The following is a 24,762-nucleotide window of genomic DNA, read 5'->3' as shown; positions in this document are numbered from 1 at the left end:
AAAAACTAAAAATAGAACTACCATACGACCCAGCAATCCCACTACTGGGCATACACCCTGAGAAAACCATAATTCAAAAAGAGTCATGTACCACAATGTTCACTGCAGCTCTATTTACAATAGCCAGGACATGGAAGCAACCTAAGTGTCCATCGACAGATGAATGGATAAAGAACATGTGGCACATATATACAATGGAATATTCCCAGTCGTAAAAAGAAACAAAATAGACTTATTTGTAGTGAGGTGGAAGGATCTAGAGTCTGTCATACAGAGTGAAGTAAGTCAGAAAGAGAAAAACAAATACTGTATGCTAACACATATGTATGGAATCTCAAAAAAAAAAAAATGGTCATGAAGAACCTAGGGGCAAGACGGGAATAAAGACGCAGACCTACTAGAGAATGGACTTGAGGACACGGGGAATGGGAAGGGTAAGCTGGGACAAAGTCAGAGAGTGGCATGGACATATATACACTACCAAATATAAAATAGATAGCTAGTTGGAAGCAACCGCATAGCACAGGGAGATCAGCTCGGTGCTTTGTGACCAGCTAGAGGTGTGGGATAGGTAGGGTTGGAGGGAGGGAGATGCAAGAGGGAAGAGATATGGGGATATATGTATATGTATAAATGATTCAATTTGTTATAAAGCAGAAACTAACACACCATTGTAAAGCAATTATACTCCAATAAAGACGTTAAAAAAAAAAAGAAAATGGTAATGGGAACATACATATCGATAACTACCTTAAATGTAAATGGATTAAATGTTCCAGCCAAAAGACATAGACTGGCTGAAGGGATACAAAAACAAGACCCATATATATGCTGTCTACAAGAGACCCACTTCAGACCTTGGGACACATACAGACTGAAAGTGAGGGGATGGAAAAAGATATTCCATGCAAATGGAAATCAAAATAATGCTGGAGTAGCAATTCTCATATCAGACAAAATAGACTTTAAAACAAACACTATTACAAGAGACAGAGAAGGACACTACATTATGATCAAGGGATCAATCCAAGAAGAAGATATAACAATTGTAAATATTTATGCCCCCAACATAGAAGCACTGCAATACATAAGGCAAATGCTAACAGCCATAAAAGGGGAAATCGACAGTAATACAATCATAGTAGGGGACTTTAACACCCCACTTTCACCAATGGACAGATCATCCAAAATGAAAATAAATAAGGAAATACAAGCTTTAGATGATACATTGAACAAGATGGACTTAACTGATATTTATAGGACATTCCATCCAAAAACAACAGAATACACTTTCTTCTCAAGTGCTCATGGAACATTCTTCAGGATAGATCATATCCTGGGTCACAAATCAAGCCTTGGTAAAGAAAATTGAAATCGTATCAAGTATCTTTTCCGACTATAACGCTATGAGACTAGATATCAATTACAGGAATAAAACTGTAAAAAATACAAACACGTGGAGGCTAAACAATACACTACTAAATAACCAAGAGATCACTGAAGAAATCAAAGAGGAAATCAAAAAATACCTAGAAACAAATGACAGTGAAAACACGATGACCGAAAACCTATGGGATGCAACACAAGCAGTTCTAAGAGGGAAGTTTATAGAAATACAATCCTTCCTTAAGAAACAAGAAACATCTCAAATAAACAACCTAACCTTACACCTAAATCAATTAGAGAAAGAAGAACAAAAAAACCCCAAAATTAGCAGAAGGAAAGAAATCATAACGATCAGATCAGAAATAAATGGAAAAGAAATGCAGGAAATGATAGCAAAGATCAATAAAACTAAAAGTTGGTTCTTTGAGAAGACAAACAAAATTGATAGACCATTAGCCAGACTCATCAAGAAGAAAACGGAGAAGACTCAAATCAACAGAATTAGAAATGAAAAAGGAGAAGTAACAACTGACACTGCAGAAATAACAAAGGATCATGAGAGATTACTACAAGCAACTATATGCCAATAGAATGGACAACCTGGAGGAGATGGACAAATTCTTAAAAAAGCACAACCTTCCGAGACTGAACCAGGAAGAAATAGAAAATATAAACAGACCAATCACAAGCACTGAAATTGAAACTATGATTTAAAATCTCTAAACAAACAAAAGCCCAGGACCAGATGGCTTCACAAGCGAATTCTATGGAACATTTAGAGAGGAGCTAACACCTATCCTTCTCAAACTCTTCCAAAATATAGCAGAGGGGGGATCACTCCCAAATTCATTCTATGAGACCACCATCACCCTGATACCAAAACCAGACAAAGATGTCAGGAAAAAAGAAAACTACAGGCCATTATCACTGATGAACATCAATGCAAATATCCTCAGGAAAATACTAGCAAACAGAATCCAACAGCACATTAAAAGGATCATACACCATGATCAAGTGGGGTTTATCCCAGGATTGCAGGGATTCTTCAATATATGCAAATCAATCAGTGTGATACACCATATTAACAAATTGAAGGATAAAAACCATATGATCATCTCAATAGATGCAGAAAAAGTTTTCAACAAAATTCAACATCCATTTATGATAAAAATCCTCCAGAAAGTGGGCATAGAGGGAACTTACCTCAACATAATAAAGGCCATATATGACAAACCCATAGCCAACATCATTCTCAATGGTGAAAAACTGAAACCATTTCCACTAAGATCAGGAACAGGACCAGGTTGCCCACTCTCACCACTATTATTCAACATAGTTTTGGAAGTTTTAGCCACAGCAATTACAGATGAAAAAGAAATAAAATGAATCCAAATCAGAAGAAGAGGTAAACTGTCACTGTTTGCAGATAACATGATACTATACATAGAGAATCCTAAAGATGTTACCAGAAAACTACTAGAGCTAATCAACGAATTTGGTAAAGTAGCAGGATACAAAATTAATGCACAGAAATCTCTTGCATTCCTATACACTAATGATGAAAAATCTGAAAGTGAAATTAAGGAAACACTCCCGTTTACCACTGCAACAAAAAGAATAAAATACCTAGGAATAAACCTACCTAAGGAGACAAAAGACCTGCATGCAGAAAACTATAAGACACTGATGAAAGAAATTAAAGATGATACAAACAGATGGAGTGGTATACCATGTTCTTGGATTGGAAGAATCAAGATTGTGAAAATGACTATACTACCCAAAGCAATCTACAGATTCAATTCAATCCGTATCAAACTACCACTGGCATTTTTCACAGAACTAGAACAAAGAATTTCACAATTTGTATGGAAACACAAAATACCCCAAATAGCCAAAGCAATCTTGAGAAAGAAAAACAGAGCTGGAGGAATCATGCTCCCTGACTTTAGACTATACTACAAAGCTACAGTAATCAAGACAGTATGGTACTGGCACAAAAACAGAAATATATATCAATGGAACAGGATAGAAAGCCCAGAGATAAACCCATGCACATATGGTCACCTTATCTCTGATAAAGGAGGCAAGAATATACAGTGGAGAAAAGACAGCCTCTTCAATAAGTGGTGCTGGGAAAACTGGACAGCTACATGTAAAAGAATGAAATTAGAACACTCCCTAATGCCATACACAAAAATAAACTCAAAATGGATTAGAGACCTATATGTAAGACCAGACACTATAAAACTCTTAGAGGAAAACATAGGAAGAACACTCTTTGACATAAATCACAGCAAGATCTTTTTTGATCCACCTCCTAGAGTAATGGTAATAAACACAAAAATAAACAAATGGGACCTAATGAAACTTAAAAGCTTTTGCACAGCAAAGGAAACCATAAACAAGACAAAAAGACAACCCTCAGAATGGGAGAAAATATGTGCAAATGAAGCAATGGACAAAGGATTAATCTCCAAAATATACAAGCAGCTCATGCAACTCAATATTAGAAAAACAAACAACCCAATCCAAAAATGGGCAGAAGTCCTAAATAGACATTTCTCCAAAGAAGATATACAGATTGCCAACAAACACATGAAAGGATGCTCAACATCACTAACCATTAGAGAAATGCAAATCAAAACTACAATGAGGTATCACCTCACACCAGTCAGGATGGCCAGCATCAAAAAACCTACAAACAGTAAATGCTGGAGCGGATGTGGAGAAAAGGGAACCCCCTTGCACTGTTGGTGGGAATGTAAATTGATACAGCCACTATGGAGAACAGTATGGAGGTTCCTTAAAAAAACTAAAAAGAGAACTACCATGAGACCCAGCAGTCCCACTACTGGGCATATACCCTGAGAAAACCGTAATTCAGAAAGAGACATGTACCACAATGTTCACTGCAGCTCTATTTACAATAGCCAGGACATGGAATCAACCTAAATGTACATCAACAGATGAATGGATAAAGAAGATGTGGCACATATATACAATGGAATATTACCCAGCCATAAAAAGAAATGAAATTGAGTTATTTGTGGTGAGGTGGATGGACCTAGAGACTGTCATACAGAGTGAAGTAATTCAGAAAGAGAAAAACAAATACCGTATGCTAACACATATATATGGAATCTAAAAAAAAAAAAAAAAGGTTGTGACGAACCTAGGGGCAGGACAGGAATAAAGACGCAGACGTAGAGAATGGACATGAGGACACGGGGAGGGGGAAGGGTAAGCTGGGACGAAGTGAGAGAGTGGCATGGACATATATACACTACCAAATGTAAAATAGATAGCTAGTGGGAAGCAGCCGCATAGCACAGGGAGATCAGCTCGGTGCTTTGTGACCACTAGAGGGGTGGGATAGGGCGGGTGGGAGGGAGACGCAAGAGGGAGGAGATATGGGGATATATGTATATGTATAGCTGATTCACTTTGTTATACAGTAGAAACTATAGCTGATTCACTTTGTTATACAGTAGAAACTAAGACACCATTGTAAAGCAATTATACTCCAATAAAGATGTTTAAAAATATATATCCAATTAAAAAGTTCCTCTTGTGTAGGAGCTTTGTTCACATCAGAACTGTGACAATCTGGCCAGTGGCGGGACAAAAGTGGCCTGCAGGAGTGGGGGGCTCTTTCTTGTTTCCCATATCTGACTTCACTTTTAGTTAAAATTTTCTGCCTTCATACATCCCTTCCGTGTTCCTTTTACTTTTCCCTACCTTGACAAGGGAAAAAAAATTCTGATCCTGTTAATTTTTGAGAAGAGTTTAGTTGACTGACCAGCAGGGTCACCTCCTAGCATGTCATATGCATCCATAGCGGAGTGGCAATAGCCCTGAATGTGTGTGTATTAATGGCTCTGCCTGGAAGGTTCCCAAATAAGTGTTTGCTGTGGGCCTACTATGTGCCTAACCACCGGATTGAACATTAGTCGCATAAACTCTAAAAAGTGTGGAGGTTACTCCCAGAGGTCATCAGTTTAACCCCCTTGCCCCACAGCAGCCCTGCTGGATGCCCATTCAGTCCTGCCTGCCCTCTTCCTGGGATGGAAAGTTAAGTCCTCTTTGAGTAAAATAGTCCATCTATGGTTTCCTCCTCTTGAAGAAAGTTCTTCCGTAGTTTGAGTCAGAATCTGAGTCATTAAATATTTCACTCAGTGATCCCGGGTTGGCTCTGTGGGACTGTTCAAGAAAAAGCTATTGTCATCCACAGACAAAGTTTGAAACAACTCTCATGCATCCCTGTGGTCATCTCTTTCCCATTCACCCTTTGGTTCTTCTTATCTTGAAAGCAACCTCTGGCTCCTTTGAATATTCCTCATGTGACACAATTTCCTAACCTTCTCACCTTAGTTATCCTTCTGGATATGCTCCAGTTTGGCAATATCATTATAAAAGTTGGCAATCTCCTTTATGGCAATCTCCTTTAAGAGGCAGTATAGAGTAGTCGTTAGGACCAAGAACCCTGGTGCCAGGCTGCTTGGGTTTGAATCCTGACTCTGCCACTTGCAAGCTGCATGGCCCCGGGCAAGCTACTCAGCTTCTCTGTGGCTCAGATTCCTTATCTATAAAATAAGAATATAATAGTGTCTACTCATAGGTCATAGTGAGGATTGAATAAGTTAATGTGTGTCAGCCACTTATAAAACACCTTGGCACATAGTAAGTGCTATACAGGTGGTGTTGTTATTATCTGAAAAAGAAAAGAACAGCAGAGAGGGTGAGTGAAACCTCCGTCACTGAGTCTTCCCTTTTCCATAAGCAGCAGGAAGGCCAGAGAAGCAGGCCTCCATCCTTCCCTCCCTCCCTCCCAGGTACACCCCTCTGCAGAAGAGCAGCTGCAGATACCGCCCAGAGCTTGCTCCTTTCATTTCCACGATAGACTGTAGGGACAGACTCACCAGAGGCTATGCTGAGGTCAGATCCTCAGCTGGGAGCACCCAGACCCTGCAACTTGCTCCAAAGCAAATGATGCCAGCCAACCTGGGAAAGGATGCTCAGTGGCCATAGGCCATTGAAGAGGAGGATGGAGCAGTGGTTAGGGTAGGCAAGTCACCACAGAACACAATGGATACAGTGTTGGAGCTCCACCCACCCTCATCTTGCCCTCCTCTGCACCTGTGGGTGACCCAGGGGGTGCCAGTTCTCTCGCTGAAAAGATGACAGTGGTGGCTCTCACCATGTGTGAGAGATTAGGTGAGTCACTTACTACACATGTCCTTCCTGCACGTGGAGGCATCAGGCCCTGTCCCTGCCCTCATTTACAAAATTAAACATTTACTTTCATATGACCCCCAGTGGGTACAAGGATTTGTTCTTGGGTGATGAAAATATTCTGTCATTAGACAGTGGTGATGGTTACACAACTCTGTAAATACCCTAAAAACCACTGGATCATACATTTAAAGGGATACATTTTATGGCATGTGAATTCTATCTTACTAGAGTTGCTATTTTAAATAACAAAACCAGGTGGCCAGCCCACAGGCCACCGTTTGCCGACCTCTGGAAGAGCCCAACTAGCTCTCCCATTTTACGGTTGAGCAAAATGAGACCAAAGAGGAAGAAAACTAACATTTGCTGAACAGCAAGTATGTGCTGTGTTATGGGCATTTTCGTGTAAATTATCATACGCAACATCTGGTTGTTTGGAACAAAAGCAATTCAATGGAAAACACATGTAAAACAAGTAGTAAGATGCCCTGGGCACAGTAGATGTTCAAATTGTCCTTTAACAGAAAAGGACAAAGAAAAGCAACAGCTGACCCAACAGTGGGTCTCTTGGCCATTATGCCATCTGTACGTAAAGGATGGACTTAAATATTTAACAGTGCGACTGCTTTTAAAAAAAGAAAAAAAAAAGTTGGCACAGTCCACTAAGAAATACAGAACTGGCTGTGTTTGGAGACATCCAAAGGAACTGGTTATGGCTGGAGAAGCTCAGAACATTCCAGCTACCGATGCAGCCAGGCTCTTAGTACTTTACCTAGAGAGCCCTCTGCACTGTCTGAAGAGACATCCACACTATTGCTCTAGGTAAGATAGTTTCACATGACAAAAAGATGTAGCCCTTGGACTCATCAAAGATGGGACAAATCCTTTCCCCTAAGATGATGCTCAGTGCTCCAGCCTACCAACGTTTCATCAGCTGAGGTCAACAAAGGTTCACTATTGACGCAAAACATCCCTACCTTCAGTACTTGCTGAGAACCTGGAAGAAGGAGACCCAGATGGTAAACCCAGGTGTTTCCAGGGCAAGCTAGTCACACAACTCAGCCCGCGGGGGTGATTTCAGGACATGCAATTCTGTACTATGGGGGTGGGGAGAGGAGGCGCTAAAAAGGAACCTCAAGATCTGCTTCACAGCTCAGGCACCAGCATTTAGGAAACAAGCTGCAGTTCCCCAGGTTTTAGAAAATGCAACAGTAAGAGCTATAGAAATGCTGACGAGGGGGACCCACTGTCTTTGCCAAAAAGCCACAGAACTTTCTCTTTGCACTTCCAACTTCTGAACAAAGCATCATCAAGAAGAAAATACAGCTCCCCAGATCCCTATGGCAAAAAAAAAAAAAAAAAGTGACCTCGGGAAATAAAAAAGCACATGTACGTGTGTGTTGGTGTGGGGAAGAGTGATTAGAATGAGGAAAAATGGGGAAAGCGTGGGTGCCAGACAGAGCTATATCAAGAAAGACTGTTCCTGGAACATGGGGCTCAAAGTGGGAAACATAATACATTTTTTCATGTAGCAGTAACATTATGAATGTTGTTTTATATTCTAAAGTATTATTAGAACTACAATCCATCTACACAAAAAAATTAAAATGGCTTGGGAATGTATTTGGTAACAACCGCTAATCGACCACATTATTGCTCAACACTAGAAGGCAATTTGGGAGTATGTATCAAATGCCTTAAAAAGTGCATGTCCTTTTGACCCAATATTCAACTTCCAGAAATTTAATCCCCAAATTTCCAGAATTCATGGTACATACATACAATGGAATATAATGCAGCCATTTTAAAAAATGAGGTAGAGTTATGTGTAATTAACCTGGAAATAAGTCCACAATATAATTAGTATAAGAAAGCATTAGAAAACGATATATGACATTTTATCATTTTTGTCCTAAATAATGGTAAGTACACAAAGAAAAAAAAAAAACTAGTGGGTTATAGACTTAATTGTTGCTACTTCAAAGAGATGAAATCAGTGACTTTACCTTTCTACCTATGTACTTCTGTATTGTCCGAATTTTTTTTTTTACAAAGTGTACATGGCTTTTCTATTTAGAAAAAAATGAAAATATTTCTCTTTTGATTATTTGATTAAGTCTCTAGTATACATATATACACACACACTATGTAAAATGAGCATCTACAACACATCATTCTACTAGCTGCAAAGTATGGCTATGCCATAATTTGTTTAAGCACTTCTCTATTGTGGATATTTAGATTGTTTCCAAATTTTTGCAAATATAAGCAGAACTTAGATGGAAATCCTTGTGGCTAAATATTTGCACGTATCTTTAATTATTTCTTTAGAATATATTCCTAGAAGTGAAATTTCGGGCTCAACATGTGGGCACAATTAAGGACTTCTGACCCATGTTGCAAAATTATCTCATAAAATGTCAGTGCCAATTTACCTTTTCAAGTACAGTGTGGAGGTAGCCTTTTCCCTTCACCCAGGCCTGAATATTACTATCTCTTTTCCAAGTTTGAACAATTTGGTAAGCAAAATGACACATCGTCATTTTTATTTGTATTTCTTTAATTACTAAGGAAAATATCATTCATAGTCACTTATTGGCTATTTGTTATTATTGTGTGACCTGCTTATTGATATCTCTTGCCCACTTTTCTACTAAGATCTTTTTCTTCCTGGTTTGTAAGAGTTTTTTGTCTAATATTAGCCTTTTGTCATTAAGGCTAATATACATCATTTGCCTCTTTGCTTTGTTTAAGGCATTTTTTATGTTCAGAAATTTTTAATTTATATATATTTTCTCAACAATAAAATCACTCAGAATTCCAAATTACTGACCTGTAAGTGGGCATTTGAAATATACCCCGTTGTACATATAGGGTCTTGTATACTAACTAGCTACTTCATCATATGTTCTCATATCTTTTCTGCATGTAAGCTCTTGAAGGCACAGACCGTGACATTTCTTGACTCCACCATAGCCAACCAGCTCACAACCCAGAACATAGCAGAGCTCCAAAATGTCTGAGATGAAAAAATATTGTGTCTGGGACCTGCTTTGAAGCAATCCAGTTTGGGGTGGGAGATGAAAATAGGGTAAAGATGAAACAGAATCAGCCACATGTTAATCATTGTTGAATCTGGGTGACAGGTACATGGAGTTCATTATACTATTATTTCTACTTTTTTGTATGTTTGAAAATTTCCATAAGCAAAAGGATTTTTTTTTTTTATGTTTGCTTGATTGATTGGTCAACAGCATCAGAGAGGGGACTTCTGGAATAACAATGGTTATGAAAATGAATTACATATGCATCAAGGACACTTCTGTAGCATAAAAAAGTCAAGAGCACAGGCCTTGAAATTAGGCAGTCCTGGGTACAAATCCTTAGTGACCTTGAACATGTTATTCAATCCCTCTGAAACTCAGTTTTCCAGTATAAATAAGGGTATTAATAACTACCTCAAAAGGTCCTAGTAAAGATTAATGGGTGTAAAACTCAGTGCCTGGTACCAAATGGCACTCAATAAAGAGTTGCCATCATTATTATTCAGTGCTGCATAAGCTTGACAAGCTCTAGCCAACATCCTGGTGGTGGTGATCCCATACCCTTCACTGCTGAAATCACTACTACGGCTCTGACTTCAGTTCATCATATTGGGCAGCAGAAAACAGCTTGGCAGAGGACTCGGTAGACCAGATGTCAGGAGTTACATTCCTGATACCCAGAAGAGAAAACAGATAGGACCACACCAAAGGACAAAACCAGTAGCTCCCAACCTTACTCAACAGGTCAGCAAAAAGCCTTAACTCCACATTCCAGTGACACAACCAAGAACAGGAGTGATGAAGCCCTCACAACAGCAGGTCATTCACAACTTGGACTGAACCCTGGCATCACCTGGGAGCTTGAAATAATAACGATGTCTGGGTGCCTCTCCCAGAATTTGATTTAATGGTCTGAGATGTGGACTAGATATCAAGGTTTTTAAAAACCTAATGTTGTAATGTTTATCACTCTGCTGTGTGAGTTGGGTTGGGGGGTATCGAGGGAAGCGGTCAAGGGAAAACAAATTAGAGAACAGAGACCATTGCATCCCACATGAACCCCATTAAAGCCAACCCAGTCATGTGGTCCCAAGCCGTGTCCCATGCCAGACAAACCCAGTCCCATTAGGGTCCCCTCACTCCCTCCATAAACTTCAAGAGGATGTTACTGAGTAATAATTCACAGGACTAAAATATGTTATTAACACCAGGATGCACGCATGTCAATATTCTCTCTGTTTTAAACAGCATTTAAATATTCCTCTGTTTTAAACAATATTAAAACAATGTATCTGCTCTCTGGGTTTCGGTCTTGAAAAAGAAACAAAAACAAAGAAGTCCACCTACGAGACAGTGGAGGTTGGAGGAGGGAGAAAAGCATTTTTTTCTCCTAGCCTTTTGGCAGCCTGTCAGTACAATTGAAGCACACTCAAAGAGGCAGCCTCATTATGTGAAGTTATTGCAGTGCCTTTGATCAAGGGAAAAGGCACATCCATTTCAATCCCTGTAACGGGGACTGACCAGCTGTCTGGCTGCCTAGCTGCCCACCGGGGTGAGCCAGCCTCGAGCCTGCAGACACATGGCAGTGCTTAGTGTGTCAAACCCACGAGGGGGCTCTTCACCGTCTATCCACCCTTTGCTGCACTTTAGGGGCCCCCTCACTTAGCAATTCTGCCTGGACTAATCTGGAAGTTCCCCTCCCCGGCAAACACCACCTGGTCCAGCCTGGCCTCCGCGAAACAAAAGCTGGCCAGCGGCTGTCTGTCACGAGGCAGCAAACGCTTCAGAACCAGGAGGGCAGGGGTCAACCGTTCTCATAAGTAACACACTCAGAATTACAGAGGTCTAGAGAAAGGGGGGAGAAAGGATTCCGCCTCCTCCTTATTACCCCCCGTCTCAGCCCCAAACTCAGCTGTGAGGGGTTTGATTTTCTCCCGCACACATGAATTCTCAGCACAAAGATCACCTGCACTCTTTTCACTAGAAAAAATGATAAAGAATTGATGGGGGGGAAGGTTCAACAAAAGATTTTCTTTTCCTTAGGCGACATCATCTGTAACATCTTGGGAAGATTTGAGCAGTAGAGCCAGAGTAGAAATGGGGATAATGATGATGGTAATGACAGATATCCATATAGTATTTATGTGTTCCAAAGATTTTACATGTGTTAACTCATTTAATCCTCATCACAACCCCATGAGGTAAGCTGCAGTAATACTCAATAATAGTAATAATAATAGTAACATGTAACATGTATTATATAATAATAATTATTACCACATAGAACGATAATGGAGATCACAGTCTCCATTTTTCACATAAGGATACCGCGACCCAGGGAAGTTCAGCGACGCGCCTGAGGTGGTGGGTGGATTCATGCCTAGTCTACCGCACTAGACTGCCTTCCTCTAGTCTCCACCTCAGAGCCTCCTTTATTATTTTTTTCAATAGGCATTTTTATTTCTATAGAAAAGAAACAAAACAGTATAATATTCAAGTGAAAGGAGAGAACTTGATTAAACCTCTCAGAATGGAATTTTTAGTACATATTTGTTTCGTATATAGATATGAATTTTAATATTTTTATAAATTTCATCTAAAATTTTGCACCATACGTTTATTTTATGTATTATGATAGCTACACATTAAAGAGTCACATTTCTGGGAGAATTTTGAGATGGGGTGAAGTCACGATAAAATATGGGACGCTTCACAAATTTGCATGTCACGCCTGGCCGTGCTCATCTTCTCTGTATCGTTCCAATTTTAGTACACGTGCTGCCGAAGCGAGCACTCAGAGCCTCCTTTAAAGCTGCCAGTTGAGAGAACAGCAAGAGTATTGAGGGCTTTGGAGCTGGAGCGATCTGAGCTGGACTCCCAGCTCCCGGGCCACTCTGCGTCCCGCTGTGGTCGCATCTTCTGTAAATGAGGACACTAACACCTACCTGGCAGGCTTGTGGTGAGACTTAAGTGAGAAAATGAATAAAAGCACCTCTCACAGGGTGGGCAGCCAAGGTCAGCTTAACCCGGTGGTTCTCAATCCTGGCTGAACACTTTTTCTTTTTTTTCTTTTTTAAAACTCTACTTTATTGGTTGTCTTTTAATTTTATTTATGGATTATTATTATTTTTTGACATCTTTATTGGAGCATAATGGCTTTACAATGGTGTGTTAGCTTCTGCTTTATAACAAAGTGAATCAGCTATACATATACATATGTTGCCATATCTCCTCCCTCTTGCGTCTCCCTCCCACCCTCCCTATCCCACCCCTCTAGGTCATCACAAAGCACTAAGCTGATCTCCCTGTGCTATGCGGCTGCTTCCCACTAGCTGTCTATTTTACATTTGGTAGTGTATATATGTCCATGCCACTCTCTCACTTTGTCCCAGCTTACCCTTCCCCCTCCCCGTGTCCTCAAGTCCATTCCTCTAGTAGGTCTGCGTCTTTATTCCCGTCCTGCCCCTAGGTTCTCCATGACCTTTTTTTTTTCTTAGATTCCATATATATGTGTTAGCATACGGTATTTGTTTTTCTCTTTCTGACTTACTTCACTCTGTATGACAGACTCTAGGTCCATCCACCTCACTACAAATAACTCAATTTCGTTTCTTTTTATGGCTAACTGGCTGAACACTTGAATCAGCGGGGAAACTTTAAAAAATACGGAGTCCCATTCCCGACCTCACCACCCCTCCCATTTCCACCTCCACCTGCCCTCGGTCTGAAATCAGCAATCCCCTGGGCCCAGCCCCGAAATGAAACCTGAAACCCAGCGGACCAGAGGCCAGCCTACAGCCTTCGCCCCAAGACTCAGGATTCCTGGGAAGCTGTGAAGGTCCTGCGGCCCCTGCTTCCAGCCCGCAGGTAGTACCCGGATGCCACTCCACTCTGCAGAGGGAGTCTCGGCACCAGGCCCGTCCCAAGCAAGTGCTGACCCACCCTTGTCCAGTGGTCCTCCCCACTTCCTTAGAGCCACCTCCGCCCCTAGACTGCGTCCCCACCTGCAGCCTGAAAGCTTTACCACCCCGTTGTCCCATGCTGCCCGTGTTTCAGTCTGTGCCAACTTCAACATAGCCAGCATTACTCTTACACAAGCTCTAGCCAGCAGATCATACAGGATCAGAGGTAGGACTGCCTGAAAGGAAATTTTAGAATCTGAGTGCATGCACACACGAGCGTACACGCACGCACATGCAGACACCACACATGCACACAGATACCACATACCACACCTCACACGCATACACCACACACACATACACAGGCACCCACATACACAGACAACCCCGCCCACACACGGAAACCACACAACACACACACATGCACAGATACCACACAACACACACGCAGACAACCCTCACACACACACGGAAGCCACACAACACACACACATGCACACAATAACACACACATACACCATACGCACACACAGATACCCACACACACAGGCAACCCCCTACACACACACACAGAAACCACACAACACACACACAGACACACAGATACCACACACCCACACATGCACTCACACTCCACAAACCCCAGACACTTTACACTCAAAGGGAGCAGAGCTTGGTTAGAGGTTTGGGGGCGGGAAGGAGGGGCATATAGAAGGGGTAGCAATAAACAGTGAAGGGAATATGGAGGTTGCCCATGGAAACTGGTGAGGATAAGAAAAAATAATCAGTCTACATTTGACAGAAGAGAAAAATGAAGACAGCCAGCAGGGAGGATGGGGACCAAGCAATGCCAGTTTCCTGGCTCGTACCTGCATGAGCCTTTCAGGACCCACTGCCAGCTGGCAAGGGATGGCATGGGGCCCAGGAGGGGGACGCCGGCCCCAGAAAGCAACATGGAGGGTGTCAGAGAGTTCTCAGCTGTTTCCAGAAAGCGAGGCTCTCAGGGCCCTCCTGCTCCCAGGCCCTTCCCCCCAGCCTCAGTCCAGGACCCAGGCCTGAGAGACGTGGCCAAGGCCTACCTGGGTAAAGGAGCCATCCTCGCTGCACTCGGGGACAAACACCGCCTCCTGGGGCTTCTTGGCTTGCTCGAGGGCCTGAGCCCGCTCCAGGCGACACTTGCTCTGGCCAGCGTCTAAAAGAGGGAAGAGTGCATTTGAGATTCACTTGGATCCCACACAGGAGCCATGGACAAAGCGGCTGCTGGTTCTAGAAATGCTGGGGAAAAAGCACTCTGCCGTGCGGGGGGCCCACACACAGCCAGCTGGTTGTTCCAAGGGCACAAGGGCAGGGGCTGGTGAGTGCCACGTGGCCTCACCTTCCTCTTAGTGGCATTCTTAGAAAAGTAGGGTGGGGGGGGTCATATTTATACCAAGGTCTGTTTATTCTTTTTCTCCCAAGTATCCTCAGGCCCTCCTAGGGAAAAAAATGTTCTACTTCTATTATTTTTCACTAGGTTTATTCAAAAACACGCAAGCCCAAGGAGTCTCAAAGATGGTTTGTAGTTCAAGAACTGCAAGCACTTTTTTGGGAAATCAGAATTCTAGGGAAGCTGGCTTAGCCTCCCACAATTCCTATAATAGCTCTGATCAGTCCAGGGGTCACAAACTCAAATACCTACAGGGTGTAGGAAAGTGATATAAATTAGAGAAGGGGCTGGGCATGTGAAGAATGGCATTCAGCTTGGCAACACCATAGGGAGTGCTGAGGACTGTGGCAAACTGGAAAACGGGCTCCCCTTTAAAGGAGGTAGCTACTACTCAGCTCCAGCCACATGTTTGCCTTGAAGGAGGGAACTCAGACGTAACGTCACCAGAGCTTCCAATTTTTTATGGGAAGTACAAAAATCCAGACTTTCATGTTGAATTTCCCAATTTTTAAATGTTGTCTCAAATGTTTTAAATATTTTTAAACATGCGAGCAGACCAAACAAAATATATCTGTTGGCCAACAATGTGGAATCCCTATTTAGGAGCCAGCCATAATGTCTTGCCATTTTAAGCACCTCTACAAAAAAAATAATAATAATAAAAATTAAAAGCACTAGCCAAATAGCAGCACATCTCTCTAAGCCCTGGTGGCGGTGTTTAAAAGCCAGAAAAGTACTCATCCTTCACTGGGCCAGTCCTCCTTCCCACATTGCCTGGTGGAAAGGACATGGGGAGAGGTTGGCAAGTGAAATGAACAGACTCATTCTGAGCTCTCCCTATGGGGAGCGCCCCATGCAGGGAGCGTGGTGCTCAGGTATCTCTCCTCTGCTGGGCACGTGCACACTCACCTTTGCATCTACCTCGATGTACCACACCCAGGGCTGGGTCTCGGCACTTAGCTCGCTGGTACTCACACATGGACTCGTAGGACCTGCCGTCAGAGGCACAGATAGGTTTGGGTTGAGTCCTGGAGCAGTGGAGGTTGCACTGAGGGTCACGGTCACTTATGAGAAACTAGGTTGGAAAAAAAGTGAAAGGGTACAGAGGTTAATTTTGCAAGAAAAGTAAGGATGAGTCCATGACTTAAAATACTAGTTTGCCCTTGGGAAGCAAGTCCAGAATAAACCCAAAGTTATTAAACCCTAGAAGTGGTAGGAAACTAAGCAGCCACAAATTCTAACCAAGGAAGGCATCCTGTGCTCAGTAATTCACATACAGGATCTCATTAATCCTCAAAACCCTATGAAATAGGAACTACCTATTTTGTAGAGAAGGAAACTGAAGACCAGAGAGAGGTAACTTGCCCGGTTTTACACAGCTCTAAGTGGTGAATTTGAACCTAGATTGGTCAGAGGTCAAATCCAAGCTTTCACCATTGGGACAGTTGGTCTCCCGGTCCACGCTGATGGTCTCTGCACTTGGCCCTATTTGCGTACCTCCCCAAACCAGGAACTCACTAGCAATCTCTACTTTCCATCTTTGGAAAGTTTTATTGATTAGAAAGTAGAACTGAGCCCCCAAATCTATCACCTTTCCATTCTGCCCACTGCGCTCTGGCAGAATACAAGTTAAGCAATTTTCTATGAGAAAGGAATTTCCTGATATAATATATCATCATCATCAGATTGTGAAATGCTGAGTTAAACAGTTTTCTTTGCTGCAGGACTTCCCAGACACCTTTGGTACATTCCTATGCATTATGAATCTCCAAGAGGTATAGCAGATTAAAGGATAGGTAGCTGCAAAGTATTTGCTACTCTTCCTGTCGAGCTGTGGAGTCTAATTCTCCTCCTTTGAATCTGGGCCAGCCTCAGTAACTTGCTTGACCAATAAAATGCTGTGGCAGTGATGTTCTGGGACTTTTGAGCCAGGTTACATGAAGCCTTGCAGTTTCTTCCTGGGCCTCTTGCAACACTCACTCTGGGGGAAACCAGCCACCATGTAAGAAGCCCAACAACACTGAGACTGCCATGCTAGGAGGAAGCCCAAGCTAACATGAGGCGAAACCAAGTGGAGAGAGAAATGCCCAACCAACACGGGCACAGAGACATGTGAGTGAGGAAGCCTTCAGATGAGTCCAACCTCAGCAATCATCTGACTGCAACTAACAGAGACGAAAAGGAGTAACTGCTTGAGAGACCCTGAGCAAGACCCACCCAGCTGAGCCCAGTCAACTCGCCAGAACTGTGAGAGTTAACAAGTTGTTGTTTTAAGCCATTAAACTAAAACAATTTTTTTCTATTGAAGTACAGTTGATTTACAATGTTTCAGGTGTACAGCAAGCCATTAAGTTTCGAGTGGTTTGTTACACAGCAATAGATAACCAGATCAAGAGCATACATGATTATGTATCTCCCAAACGTATTTGCCCATGAACCCCTTTCCTAGTGAACCCCTGTTAACAACTGCAGAATACAGCTGGAAAACAATAACTGGACAATACAATCCACACCTCACCCCTGCACAGGATCAACTTCCCTCAGGCTGCCCCTGCTTAGAACCCTTGAGTGGTGCCCCTCTGTCCCTGGGGAACTTCACATGGTCTCCTGGCCTGGCAGATCTGACGCTGGGGCCCCTTCTCTGGCCTCAGCTCTTCCTGCTCTGTCCCCGCCTTGCTTGCTGCTGGTCGGGCACACTGGCCTACTTTCCAGTTCCCAAATGGGCTACATTTGCTCCTACCCCTGGGCCTTTAGACACACTGTTCCTTCTCCCTTTCCTCCCACCCCTACTCAGATTTCGGTTCATCTGGGAGGTTCTCCCTGACTCTCACAGGTGAGGACAGGTCCCCCTCTAATAACCTCTCACCCCACACTTTTCCTTCAGGGCTCTTAACGCAGTTTGATGATGAATTGATTTGTGTGATTTGATTAGCAATGGAATCCCCCACTCTGAGCTCCAAGAAGACAAGGATTCTGTCTCTTCTGTCTGTGAATACATCTCCAGCATCCAGCCCAATGCTGGGGCACTTGATTATTTGTGGGATGAACGCATCCCTGCAGCAGCCTTTCCCACACAGCACTACCACCAAACCAGCGGGTGTGATGTGACAGGCCTGGTCTCCCAGGCTCCTGCCACCACCGGGGATCACTGGGCCACTCCCCTACCTCACCGCCATCCCCCTTTCTAAGCTTTCCCCCTCCCTCCCACATTACACGGTGGGCAGAGGTGGGCCACAGCTTCTTGCCCTAGCTCCACTTCAGAACATGAGTTATCTCCGAGGCTGAGAGGTGGGTCTCTTCTCTCTCCATCCCCACCCCGGGCCCCTCTGCCACTACAACCCTCCAAGCCTCTGACCCACTGGGCACCAGGGAAAACTTGGGACCCAAAGGTCCAGCTGAATGACACAGGCTTGGAAGCCCTGGCTGTGGGCACCTGCATGGGCACAGGACCCAGGTGGCTGCAACCAGCAAAGCTGGGCTAGAAGTGTCTCTTCTTCCCTCAGACTCATTCTTAATCTGTCTGCAGCCTAGAAATGCAGCCAGACCTGGCTCTGTAATTCTGCCTGGTGAGCAGCAGACGCCGGCCAGAGGGTGGGATCAGTGTTCTCATACCCTGGCTTGCAGGCCAACCAGTAGCCTCAAAGCTGTCCAAGAGCAGATCGAGACACTGCTGTCACGCTACTCTCTCCTGGTCCATGGAAGTCAGGGCTACTTACATGAAGTAAGACCCTGCTTTTAAGACCTATTGGTTAGTTTTTTTTTTTTTTAATATTTTATTTATTTATTTATGTATTTATGGCTGTGTTGGGTCTTCGTTTCTGTGTGAGGGCTTTCTCCAGTTGCAGCAAGTGGGGGCCATTCTTCATCGCAGTGCGCGGGCCTCTCACTATCGCGGCCTCTCTTGTTGCGGAGCACAGGCTCCAGACGCGCAGGCTCAGTAGTTGTGGCTCACGGGCCCAGTCGCTCCGCGGCATGTGGGATCTTCCCAGACCAGGGCTCAAACCCGTGTCCCCTGCATTAGCAGGCAGATTCTCAACCACTGCGCCACCAGGGAAGCCCTGGTTAGTTATTTTGCCATGTCAATCCCCAGGAGCCAGGGAACAGCATGCCCTTTGTTCTCACGATCACACAAGGAGAGAAATATCCGTATCTTCTAACACCTGGGAAAATCAGGGAACTCATCCTTGGTCACAGAGGGATCTGGTTACCAGACCTTAAGTCTGAAGAGGGATAATAATAAGTGCTGATAATCATACATCACTTACGATACGTTAACTAATTTAACCTTCACAATAGCCCTATGAGGCAGGGTACGTTGAGTGTGCGTCAATGCTGAACTCGACACCCAGGGCCTGGTTCCAGAGCCACGCTTCTAACCACTACACCAAGCTGCCTTGAATTATTACAGAGTAACACTGCAAACAGAAACTCTGACCCAACTGCAAAATTGGATTCAGTTTGGGATTAGCAGATACGAACTACTATATAAAAAGTAAAAAAACAAGGTCCTACTGTATAGCACAGGGAACTATATTTAATACCTTGTAATAAACTATAGTGGAAAAACAAACAAACAAACAACTGGATTCCCAAGTCAAAAACTGTTTACCAAGAGCCTATTCCATGTGAGACACCAACTGCTGAAGGATCCAGATAAGATAGCCCTGCCCTCCAGGCGCTTTAAACCTACTGTGAGAAGCTCCTCATACAGCTTTGTTCACCTTCAAAAAAGAGGAATTGAGGAAGACACAGTTTCTTTTCAAACTCAAAGAGGTTGCCCTGTTGTCTCTTCGCAGCTCATGGGAGAGGGGAGCTTCAGGCATCCCCGTGGTGTTAAGAACAGGCCATATATTTGGTTTGGAAATGGTTTGCCCTAGGCCAACAGAGATGCCATGGCAGCTCTGCCAGAGACCAGCTTCACAACCAGGGGAACACTGCCTGGAGACAGACAGGTTAAAGGCAACTTCAGAAGAAGCCCCACCTGTCCCCACACACAGAGATCCTTCCGGGCTTCAGACGAGCTCCCAAAAGGGTCCATCTAGAAATGACTGGCCCCCAAGGCCAAGTGAAAAAGTTCTGAAACAGTCCAGGACCATTGCTAAAGACCATCTCCAATCATCTGTGGTGACTCATTTTTATCTATTTTAGGAATCAAAAAAGACAATGAGTTCTATAAAATGGAGTTTGTTTTTTTTTATTGAGGTATAGTTGATTTACCATTTTGAATAAGCTTCTGGTGTACAATCAGTGATACACAATTTTTAAAGATTATACTCCATTTATAGTTATTATAAAATATTGTCTATATTCCCTGTGCTGTACAATATAGCCTTATTTATAAGGTTATATTGTACAGCTTAATTATTTTATACATAGCTGTTTTTACCTATTAATCCTTTACCCCTATCTTACCCCTATCCCCTTCCCTCTCCCCACTGGTAACCACTAGTTTGTTCTCTATATCTGTGAGTCTGTTTCTTTTTTGTTATATTCACTAGTCTGTTGTATTTTTTAGATTCCACATATAAGTGATGTCATACAGTATTTGTCTTTCTCTGCCTGACTTATTTCACTAAGTGTAATACCCTCCAAGTCCATCCATGCTGTTGCAAGTGGCAACATTTCATTCTTTTTTATGGCTGAGTAGTATTCCATTATATATATGTATATATACCACATCTTCTTTGTCCATTAATCCATTGATGGACACTTATTAGGTTGCTTCCATATCTTGGAATAACAGAATGACTATGCCCTAATATGTTCACCCAAACCTCCAGGGACCCTAGGGCATTACCTGGGTCCACAAACACTGCTTGTTCAGCCATCCACTGATCCACTTTTATACTTAGCAAGCAAGCACTATGATGCCCCCTGCACTGCGAGGCATGGGAAGCAGAACACAACCAGCATAGTCCTGCCCTCAACGAGCTTGAACTCTAGGGTGGAGAACAGGCAACCTGACACTGATCGTGCAGCAAGGGAACAGGATACCACAGGACCAAGAGAAGATTTCATTCTTGGGACTCTGCAATGCTACAAAGCCACAGAGTCCAAAAGAACTTTCTGCAATGATGGACATGTTCTATATCTGTGCCGTCCAATGTGGAAGCCACAAGCCACGTGTGGCTATGAAGCACGAAATCGTAGCTGATGCAACTGAAGAACTAAATCTTTAGTTGCATTTAATTTTAGTTAACTTAACTTTGCATAACCATATGTGGCTAGTGGTTGCCGGATTCAAGAGCACAGCTATTGTGGGGAGGGGAGGGGGGTGGGTAGAGAATGGCTCACCCTCACTGGAGTTTCTCCTAGTTGAGCCAAGCTACGACGGACTGGACCAAGAAGCAGATCCTGAAATAATATCTGCATTTGGAAACTGGACATGAAATCATGAATTCATTATTATGGGTTTCAACAGCAGAACATCCCAGGAGTTCAACACAGTCCATCTGAAGTCACAAAGGCAGATTTTTCTTCTCTTCTGAAGGAGACAAGAGGGACTGGCTGCAAGTCCCCAGGACCTCCGGTGGCTGGGTCAGTTCTCTCGGCCCACAGACAAAGCTTGAAGAGTCTGAGTCACCCTGCTGGAACTGAACCCCCGGGGCCACAGAAGTCTGTTGTGGGCTCAAGAGCAACCAGGGTTGGTGGAAATTTTTGGTGTTGGGCAGAGGCAAGCTGTCTCCCCGACGAGGCAAACGCTAAACCATTTCCCTCTGGGGAGGAAATAGTATTTTCATAAAAATCCTCACATCCATTCCCTTCCTTCTTCCTCACCAAAAGACAACAAAAACAAAATAATTATGTTAAGTATGATTGTGTAATACAGAAACCAAACAAAAGGGGCCGGGACAATTGTGCATTTACAAACGGCTCCTACTCCCTCCCTCTCTCCTTGGGGAGTGAGCGATTCCAAAGCAAACACACAGCATTTTGTGTTCTGCTCACATTTGAAAAGTAGGACAAGCACTTGAAATACATAAAAACAATCCATCCTTCCTATTGGAAAAGTAAGCTGCCGATGGGGGCTGTGTTCACCAGACGAGATGAGTAAATGAAATCAATGTTAGACCAACAGTCCCTTCTGTCTGAAATGCACACACGCTGCTCCTTGCCCTCAGTATCCAGAAGAGTAGAATGTAAACCCTGCCACAGCTTTTGCTCAGGGCGACCACTCCAGTACCACAAGCTGTGTTAGGTTTGACAGACCGCCAAGTTTCCATGACAATTGAGGGAACAACAGAGGCAGCCTAAGGTTCCATCAGGGAGGAGATGTTCAATTCTTTATAATAGGGGGTTGGTTTCACAGCCTTAACTTCCACCTGTACCATGCTGATTTCACCAGCATCTAAAATTCTAAAAAGGCATCTTGCTGGAAACATGCCTATATCTATATTTTTCCCAGGTATAGAACAGGGGGCAGGAACTGTACTCTACAACCAGGGCAATGGTTTGGAAGTGTGATGTCCACAAGTTGGAGGAGCAAGTGGCATTCCCCTTTATGATATCAGACTAAAACTCACAGGCCAAACTCAAATAATTTGAGGTTTTTTCAAATAAATTCATTTGTAACACAGCTTTGGCTACTCACTTTTAACTTTTTTGTTTCACTCATCAATTGCTGGAAAACAAACCACCCCCAGACTTAGTGGCTTCAAACTATTCATCATTTCTCTCAATTCTATGGGTTGGCTGGGCTCAGCTGGGAGGTTCTTCTGCTCCACATGGTTTCAGCTGAGACAACACACAGGCTGCATTCAGCTGGGAGCTTGGCTGGGGCTGGAACATACACTGTGACTTCACGCACTGGTGCCTAGTTGGAGCGGCTGAAGTGGCAGGGAGCCGGCTGGGCCTCTCTCTCCAGCGGGTTTTCTTCTTTTATCCACGATGACTTCTTTCAATCCTAAATCTCTTGTATAGATGTTTGACTTTTTGCCACCAAACTTTCTCCCAAGTTCCAATTTCACACTGCCACTGAAGTCATCATCCTAAGAAGAAAGTGCTTTCATGTTTTAAACACTACTGTGAACTTCCTTGGCGCTCCTGCTGCCTTGTGTTCATATGTCTATCAAAACCCTTGATATACTTCATTATCATTTATGTATGTACATGTCTAGAAAAGACTGTGTCTTATTCTTCTTTATATACACAGGGCCTAACCCAGTGCCTGATCCAATGCAGTTGTTCAATACATGTTTGAAGAATGAATGGGTGAATATCAAACCTTACCTAAAAGATATCCTTTTTCTATTACTTACTATAAAAAGAGATACTCTTTGTCCAACCACCACCAAAAGCTTAACACTCTCAAATGCATAGAATAATGGAAGCTGTTGGTTCCTTTTTTTTTTTTTCTTTTAAGAAAAATCTATCAGATAAAGAAATCCATACATTAACCATTGGATTTTCCCCTTGAATTTAAGGAAAGGAAAAAAATATCCCTGAGTCACTGAACAGAATGTAGCTGAGCAGCTGAGACAGTATCCATATACCCACAGTATCATCATAAGATATCATCAGTAATTGTCCCTAGAATTCATTCCCAGTGAAACTGGCCTTAGCCTGAGAATTTTCCTCACAAAGCCTTGGAAGGCTTTCTACCACCCTGCAGATAAGTCATGTCACCCATAAGTCTGGCAGTCATCTGAGATGCCCAAGGTTGCTAAGCCTGAAATGAGTTATGTTAAGGCAGGAAACTGACAATTTAACAGCCAATGTGATTAGCACTCTGGTTTTTCTGAGCCACCATATGCATGTACTTGAGTAAGAACAACAGCCAGATTCATTTATAAATCATGTTTTTGACACCCTGAATTTACTTTTTCCATAGAATCAATGTTGTAAATAATGGTGAGTGTCCCAACCTAATCTGCTAATGTCTACTTGGAAGGAAGAGAAGGAGAAGGAGCCCTACCCGTGTGCCTGCTGAGTAGGTAATAGGCACGGTCAAGGCCCCCAGTGCCAGCCCCCCGAACTGGGTAGAAATCCTTGGCCCCCTTGTGCTGTTCCTTCCTGCCTCAGGACTTGGCACGTGTGGGCCCTTTTCCCTGGACTGTGCTTCCACCTCATAAACTCCAATTCATCCTTCCAATCTCACTGCAAATGCTGCTTCCTCAGGGCATTTGACTTCTCTGGTAAGTCAGGACCCGGTGATAAGCCTCCACACACCCTGCACTTTCCACTGTGGCCTGGGTCACGATTGTAATTAAATAACCAACTATTTAATTATATGTTTCTTGCCCCTCCTCCCCACTAAGCTGAAAGCTCCCTGCAGGCAGGAACCACAATCTGCTGGGTGTCACCCTGCTAGATCCCCAGTGCCCAGCAGGGGCCTTGCCCAATAGATGCAATAAATATTATTGATCGAATGAATGAAGAGTAAACTGAGGCTCGGCCAGGTTGAGCTAGTAAGTGGTAGAACATGCCTCTAAGTCTGACTCAGTGGCCCAGATTCTTTCTGCTACACCTCACTGCCTCCTTCAAGGCCGAATGGCGAGCGCTGAGCCCCACCCAGAGGGTGGTGCTGGGGGCGGTCTGTTGTTAGCTCTGGCATCAGCGGCTGGGGTCTTGGCGGCGGCCCCCCCGGTGGACAGGAGAGGAGGAGAACCCGGCAAGCAAAGGGAGCTTTCCTCAAGGAGGGATTCTTTTTTTCCCCGTTATGTTTGTAAGTCCAAGTCCAGCTCAAGTTTTTAGAACTCAGGCACTAAATAGCATTTCTGGGAGGTAAATCTGCTCTTGAAACGGGGAATAGCAGTGCCTGGAACAAAAAGTC

At 43.4% G+C, this 24,762-nt stretch overlaps 1 protein-coding gene and 1 pseudogene across 4 annotated transcripts in view; both read right to left on the bottom strand.

The window, feature by feature from the left end:
* SMOC1 (SPARC related modular calcium binding 1) overlaps positions 1-24,762 on the bottom strand; it is a 154,107-nt gene that overhangs the window by 72,616 nt on the left and 56,729 nt on the right. For all 4 annotated transcript variants that reach the window (XM_036841582.1, XM_036841578.1, XM_036841580.1 and 1 more), the window contains exons 2-3: positions 15,900-16,065; positions 14,644-14,756 (exon numbers count right to left, since the gene is read on the bottom strand). In XM_036841582.1, the coding sequence (XP_036697477.1) occupies positions 14,644-14,756; positions 15,900-16,065 (279 nt within the window). The remainder of the gene's footprint in view (positions 1-14,643; positions 14,757-15,899; positions 16,066-24,762) is intronic.
* Positions 12,357-12,456, bottom strand: LOC118891410 (annotated as a pseudogene).

The sequence above is a fragment of the Balaenoptera musculus genome, chromosome 2, assembly GCF_009873245.2.
Source record: "Balaenoptera musculus isolate JJ_BM4_2016_0621 chromosome 2, mBalMus1.pri.v3, whole genome shotgun sequence".
In the NCBI taxonomy this organism is placed as follows: domain Eukaryota; kingdom Metazoa; phylum Chordata; class Mammalia; order Artiodactyla; family Balaenopteridae; genus Balaenoptera; species Balaenoptera musculus.
This window is presented reverse-complemented; position numbering and strand designations above follow the sequence as displayed.